Consider the following 7,202-nt stretch of genomic DNA (forward strand, 5'->3'; position numbering starts at 1 on the left):
CGTAGCAAGCACACTCAGCGCAAAAAGACAGGCAACAACTACTGCATTGATCTGGGAGCGCGAGACGCCCCGCGCTACCGGTTTTGACCAATTCGAGGGCAGGGTGGGCCTGGCCTGGCCTATGATTGGAGGATCGGGGTGAGGCGGGGCTGCGGCTCCGACGCGTGCGCCTGGCCTGGCCTGGACTATGATTGGAGGATCGGGGCGAGGCGGGGCTGCGGCTCCGACGCGTGCGCCTCCCCAGCCGCTGGTCCCGTGCCTCCTCTGGGCGGTTTGCAGACTGCTGGGAGTTCGCTCGGCTCGACTGTTCCCAGGCTGCAGAGACTCTTCCCGGTTGTGTGCCCTGCTCGGCTCCGCAATGCCGGTGGACCTCAGCAAGTGGTCCGGGCCTTTGAGCCTGCAGGAAGTGGACGAGCGGCCGCAGCATCCGCTGCAGGTTAAATACACCGGGACAGAGATCGACGAGCTGGGCAAAGTGCTGACGCCCACCCAGGTACCCGAGGGCGTTGGGGGTGCAGCCGCTCCAGGCTTGGAGGCCGGCGGAGAGGGGGAGGGTGATCCGGCCTCTGTGCGCCGGGTGCTCGGAGGGAAGGGCGTCGCGGGGCCCACGCCGCAGGCCTGCGGACACTTGCGGGCACCGGGAACCCTGCACGTGGCGGGCGGGGCTCGGCCTGCAGGAGAAAGCGATCTACTTTCTAGCGGCTTCAAGGCGTAGGCTGGGGCCTAGGCCCAGAAACAGCCTGGGCCGCGGGCACGGGGGCGGGGGCGGTGCCTGAGATGTAGTGGGCCCTGCCCACCCCTTGGGCCCCAGATCTCTCTAGGGTCTCGGGACTTTAGGCCCCAGTTTGGGGTGCAAAAGCCCCACCCGAGGGCATGTGACGCATTATGTAACCGGTGACCGGCATCGCCCAGCGATTCCTCCTTTTGTCTTAGCGCGCAAGAGCCTGAAGCTGTGCAAAAGGTAAGTGCGTTCTGCAGCTGGAAAGCTCGAGGGCAACGGCCGTGGCCTTGTTCTACCGTTTGCCCTGGGAGCAGATCGGGGCCTGGACACCGGACGTGGCGGAACTGGCGGAACTGGAGTGCCCCACAGTTGGCAGTTGTTGGTCGTGAAGCTCCGGGGCAGTGGTGTGAATAAATTGCTCCGACAGTTTATTGTTGTGGATGTTTAGATGTGGAGTGACCCTCTAGAAGCCTGTGTTATCCCAGACTCACTGTCCAGTCCGGCCATTTTCTGTGAACAAAGTATCCAGTTAATTCAGATTTCACTTTAGCAGGCCCCAGCTAAGCTGCTGGTCACCAGATCTAGACACTGCACACCATATGAGGTTGTAGTTCAGAGGACTCCGCCAGCTCCAGGGTGGAAATCCTGACCCCACGTCTTTCTGTTAATCACATGCTAGGTCACCAGTCCTACAGTGTCCTTTGGAGTAAAGTAAATAATGTGTATTAAACGTAAGCTCCTGGCTCTTAGCAGAGTCCATACACTTTAGCTTTTATTAATTACTGTGTTTTACCTTTGAGGAACCTGAAATCAAAGAGTGTTGGCTTCTTCAGCATTTCTGACTTTTTTTTTTCCATTTCTGACTTTTTTTTTTCCCATTTCTGACTTTTTTAACAACGAAGTGGTTGCTTCCTACAGGTTAAGAACCGGCCCACCAGTATTGCGTGGGATGGCCTTGATCCTGGTAAACTCTACACCTTGGCCATGACAGATCCAGACGCTCCCAGCAGGAAGGACCCCAAATACAGGCAAGTTAGGGAAAGATTGGCAACACCAGGTCATCCAGACAGGACCTGATGCTTCTGGCCCTGTGTACGTACGTCCCTTGCTGGACATGCTGTGCCAGGAGGACGGACACCCAGTTTGGGATGCTCACATACACGCTTCAGCCAGAGTGTGCATTTCCTACCCCTTCAGTCCCTAAAGCAGGAGTCTAGAAACTGAGAGCCCCATCTGCCCGACACCTGGATGGCCCCACGAGTAAGAATGGTTTTTACATTTTTAAATGACTGAAATTGAAAGAATCATACTTTGTAACGTGTGAAAATCATATGACATTCAGATTTCAGTGTTCATAAATGAAGTTTTGTCGGGACACAGCATGAGAACTTCCTTACATCTTGTCTGTGGCTCCTTTCACGCTGTAGCCGCAGAGTGAATAGTGGCGGAGACCATGTGAACTACAAAGCCTAAAACGTTTTACTGCCTGGCCCTTTGCAGAAAAGTTTGCAGATAACTCCCGAGAGACTCAGAGGGTGGGAGGGAGGCACCAGGCGCTCTCTTCTGCAGACCAGTGGGGTTTGTGCTGGCCAAGGAAGCAGGACTGTGTGTCTCCTTCATCGCCACAGCCTGGTCTGGAGCACGTGCTTCATGCACATTTGCTGGCTGTGCCGTGAGTGTGTGCTTAACTTCTGCACCGCTGACTGTTCTGTGTTCCTCGTCTCAGGGAATGGCACCATTTTCTGGTGGTCAACATGAAGGGCAATGACATCAGCAGTGGCACAGTCCTCTCCGATTATGTCGGCTCTGGGCCTCCCAAGGGCACAGGTCAGTAAAGGCTGCTTTGTCAGGGAGTTGGGGGGCAGGCATTGGGTGCACATTAGGATTGGCCCAAAGGGCTGCAAATTTTAGTCTGGGTTCCCCAAGATCCCTTAGCCTAGTGGAGCTTCCTGGCAGTGCAGTTCACCTCCGAGGTAGTTGCCTGCCAGAGACATTGAGACTTGGAGTAGCAGTAGCATCAGGTGGCCAGAACCTTGGGTTCTGGTCAGGGGGACCCTCCGTTAGCTTTTTTGCCTCTCAGCTGCTAGGCCTTTCTATGCAGGGCAGTTGGTGAGAGGATTCCAAGGAAGCAGTGTGGCAGAAAGCTTGGAACAACTTCCTGGGAGGTGGTGGGGGTGGTGATTGGACACATTAACATGATCAGTTCCATATTCAGTCTTTGCCCCGTGGGATCTTTGGGTTTCCAGTTCCCATGAAAGATCTCAGAAATGATCATAGATTCCTAAATAAATATAAAAAATTGGCTTCTTCATTTCTTTCTAGCTCCTTTCGAAAATCTAGGGTGGTATCATCTCGAAAAGATTTGGAAGGCTTTAAGAAGTACAGCGAAGATACACATGTTCTGCATACAGAGGGGGAGAATACTGTATTGAAAGTCTGAGTGGGATGAGCTAACAGTGGGAGATGCACTGTTAATGCTTGTTGTGCATTACAGGATGCTTTCATATGCTGGAACAAAGTAGTAGTCGTGGGTGGACACGTTGTCAGGCCCTGTTAGTCTGAGCAGGTACAGGAAGGTCCCTGACAAGAACAGTTGTCCATAGAGTCATGATTTATCTGTAGATCCCAAAGCTTCAGATGGCCTCAAGCCCTCTCATGAGTTCATAAGAAGAAGGTGAAGGTACGTCCTTCCCAGGGATCTATTAAGTTCTCTAGGGCAGTTACACAATTAGGCATTTTAATTATGGGAAGTACACACATGAGAATAAAGCAGGTCTCTCAAGTAGGACCTGTGTTCTCCTTAACAAAAAAAGCCTCCGTGACTGACGTTTCCCCCCCCCTTTTGCTTTTAAAAAATATTCTTTTAGTATAATTTGTCTATAATAAAATGCCTAAATCATCATTGTTTTAGTCCATGGAAACTGACTGACAGAGGAAGGTGACCACATAAGCAACTTAGAAAAGAAGATGTTTTCAGCATCTTTGCTACTTAGTCGGTCAGTGAATTTTACCAGGCACTAGGTAGGGTAGCTTCTGGGTCAACGAGCAAACACTCTTGCTTTTTGGAGTTCTCTTTCTAATGAGGAGACTAAACTGAAAAGGCAAACTTTTAGGGAAGTGTTACTGTCCCAAGTGAAAGGGGTATGGAGATGCGGGTGGTGGAAAAAGACTAGCGGTTGGGGCCCAGGGGAGATGGGCTGGGAGCCCGGAGAAGATGAGTGAAGGGCAAAGGTGATGGGGTGAGTGAGGGCCTTCGAGGCTGTGAAGTGGGTATGAACTTGACCCCAGTTGCAGAGGGAAGCCACTGGGGGATTGTCAGCAGGAGAGTGATCTGACTCCTTCCACATCTGCGGGTCCTCAGTGCCCCTCTTGTAAACGGGGTTGCTGGGGCCCTCCAAGTTGGCACTTCCGTGAACATGGGGGACGTCTCCATTCCCATGGCCTAGCTGTGTTACATCTTCCTTCCTGCTTCTCCCTCCAGGCCTTCACCGCTATGTCTGGCTGGTTTACGAGCAGAAGGGGCCACTGAAGTGTGACGAGCCCATCCTCAGCAACCGATCCGGAGACCACCGTGGCAAATTCAAAGTGGCATCTTTCCGCAAAAAGTACGAGCTTGGGCCCCCAGTGGCCGGCACGTGTTACCAGGCGGAATGGGATGACTATGTGCCCAAACTCTATGAGCAGCTCTCTGGGAAGTAGGGGAATGCCAGGAGATAGAAACCATCCTGGAAACCGCAAGCAGTGTTCTCAAGTTCAGTGATGCATGTAGATTTCTCTGCTTCCCCGTTCCCATTCTCACAGGTGAGGCCTGAGCAATCAGGTAGTGGTTTAGAGTGACCTTTCCTTCTGCCTGTCCTTTATAATTCTAGAGGGTCACACTGCCCATTTATGTTTTGATCAAATTTGAACTCCATTTTGGGGGATATTTTGGTACTGTGTTGGGGTCATCAAATTGTTACTATAAGAATAGCAATCCAGAATTTTAAGAAATAAAAATTGAGGTAAAAAGACCAGGTCTTTGGTAGTAGAGCAGAGTGTCAAAGAATCTTTAAGGTAAAAAAGATAAATAAAAAGATTGATTGCCTCTGCCTTTGTGAGCCTGAGTCCAGAATTGTGCATGATGGCACTTCTGGGTCATGTTTTCATGACCGTGTTTCTCACCAAGACAGCCGGAGGCTGGTGTGTCCACGAATCCCCAACGTGGTACATCTCAGACTGTTTACTAGGGGTCAGTGTTCTGCTCTGGCTCCTTGGAAGAGCAGTACTGGAACAAGCAATAGGAAGAGTGGCTTTGCGGTTAAAGCACAGCCATCTAGATGCGCTGCAGGGTTGGGTGAGGGATTGTCAGAAACCCCGAGGTCTCTGTCTGTTGAACTGGTCACTCTTTGTGGAAAAGCCGATCTGGAGTTGCGGAATATTGTGTTAATTCTTCTGTTTGCTTATAGTTGAATAAAAATAAAAACATTGTGTGGATGAACAAGGTCTCCAGATATTTTGCCCTTTTTGGGAATGGGGCCCCATAAATGTGGGAAGTCAAGAGACAACCTCAAAGGTTGAGTAGCCCTTTCCCTGTCTGGGACTTGATTCAGGGACCATAGAGAGGATCCACGCCTGTACACATGCCATCAAACTACAGCAGGAATAACCATTCCAACTGGAGGGTTTGGGGAAAAACAAACAAACAAACAAACAACAAAACCCATAAAGTTTTAGGCCAGCTCCTTTGCAGAAAAGGTACCTTTGCTTTTCACTAGTGGTCCTTTTCCATCTGAGCATGAAACCAGTGGGAAACCTCCCCACTGGGTGGTGTTGCGTGGAGGAACAATGACTTGGAACATGACTTGGGCTACACCTCTCCCTGCCCTGACATACAGCCCATATAGAATCCACACCCAAAAGGCGCAAGGGTAGGTGGGGGAGATTATAGTTGACCCTTCAACCATATGGGGGATAGGGGTGCTGCCCTGTGCAGTTGAAAATCTGTGTAACTTTTCATTCTCCGAAAACTTAATTGCTAATAGCCTACTGTTGACTTGGAAGCCTTCCCAGTAACACATAGTTAACCCATGTTGTGTGTTCCACGTATTATATGCTGTATTCTTACAATGAAGTAAGCTAGAGAAAAGGAAATGTCATTAAGGAAATGATAAGGAAGAGAAAAGACATTTATAGCCCTGTACTGAAAAAAAGTCCACACGTAAGTGGACCCACGCAGTGGAAATCCCTATTGTTCAAGGATCAGCTGTACTTTCACACCCTTTGATGTACCAAAAAAGAAAGGAGGTGTTTGAAGGATCCCATCACTGACCTGGTTTGTGTCAGAGAAGGGATCATGGTGGAGCCTGGCGGGTGCTAATTAAGCAAGGCTGGGCTTCTCCCCACCTTTCATTGTAGTTGCTTCTCAGAGACGTTGCTGGAAATGTTGCTTTGTGTAATCTCTATGGGGGGGGGGGCGGGGAGTGGTAGAGAGCAATTATTTTCTAACTTCAGGGTTTTAGAATTCAATTTTTAAATAATTTGCAAAACAAATTTATATAAAGAAAACAATTACCCCACCAACTATTATTTTATTTTTATAATTTTTTTTTAAAGTAGGTTCCACGCCCAACTTGAACTCGAGTCGCATATTCTGCCTTCTGAGCCAGCCAGATGCCCCTTACCCTGTTGCCTTTTTTTTTTTTTTTTTTAAAGGTTTTATTAGAGAGAGAGAGCACAAGCAGAGGGAGCCGCAGGCAGAGGGAGAAGCAGGCTCTTCCCTGAGCAAGGAGCCTGATGTGGGACTCGATCTCGGAACCTTGAGATCAGGACCTGGGTTAAAGGCAGACACTTAAGTGACTGAAGCGACCAGGCGTCCTTACCCTGTTGACTTTAAATGAAGAAGCAATGCATGCCTGTGGTTAGACAAGGTACACAGCCCAGGAACCAGTGCCTTCCACTTTCACTTTCCTGCTCTTCAGCAGCGGTTTGATGGGTTGCTCAGCCGTTAAGCAGCTGCCTTCAACCCAAGCCCTAATCCCAGGGTCCTGGGACTGAGCCCCACATCGGGCTCCCTGCTTGGCAGGAAGCCTGCTTCTCCCTCTACCACTCCCCCTGCCTGTGTTCATCTGTCTCTCTGTCAAATAAATAAAATCTTAAAAAAAAAAAAAAAAGACACAAACATGAATATCCACATAAGCATATATCTGACATAGATCTACATATTTCTTCCTTAAAAATTACGGTCTTGCTATACACACCAGGTTTGCACAGCGTATCTTAAGTTAACAGGGCCCTACAATTCCTATTGTCATTTTGAACAAATACTCTATTTTCCGGATGTTTCATAATTAACCAGTCTAATCCCCTACTGTGATTAGATTATATGTATACATGCTTCTGCAAAGTAATTTCCTGGAGTAAAATTCTAGCATTGAAATAATTAGGTCAAAGGGTATATACATTTTCAATCCTGATACTGACAAACCACCCTCTAAAAAGATCT

General features: G+C 49.2%; 1 protein-coding gene across 1 annotated transcript; it reads left to right on the forward strand.

The window, feature by feature from the left end:
* Positions 1 to 248: 248 nt before the first annotated feature.
* On the forward strand, positions 249 to 5,198 carry PEBP1 (phosphatidylethanolamine binding protein 1). Its single transcript, XM_047697966.1, has 4 exons — positions 249 to 493; positions 1,640 to 1,749; positions 2,448 to 2,548; positions 4,203 to 5,198. Exons 1-4 carry the CDS (start codon positions 359 to 361, stop codon positions 4,418 to 4,420), a joined length of 564 nt encoding a protein of 187 aa, XP_047553922.1. The 5' UTR covers positions 249 to 358; the 3' UTR covers positions 4,421 to 5,198.
* The last annotated feature ends 2,004 nt before the right edge of the window (positions 5,199 to 7,202 follow it).

This window comes from Lutra lutra, chromosome 12 (assembly GCF_902655055.1).
Source record: "Lutra lutra chromosome 12, mLutLut1.2, whole genome shotgun sequence".
Classification (NCBI taxonomy): domain Eukaryota; kingdom Metazoa; phylum Chordata; class Mammalia; order Carnivora; family Mustelidae; genus Lutra; species Lutra lutra.

Excerpts from the sequence above, each read along its gene's own strand:
- PEBP1 (XM_047697966.1), top strand. The coding sequence starts at position 359 with ATGCCGGTGGACCTCAGCAAGTGGTCCGGGCCTTTGAGCCTGCAGGAA. Across the intron at positions 494-1,639 it reads AAGTGCTGACGCCCACCCAG|GTTAAGAACCGGCCCACCAG; the intron begins GTACCCGAGGGC and ends TGCTTCCTACAG. Across the intron at positions 2,549-4,202 it reads TGGGCCTCCCAAGGGCACAG|GCCTTCACCGCTATGTCTGG; the intron begins GTCAGTAAAGGC and ends TTCTCCCTCCAG.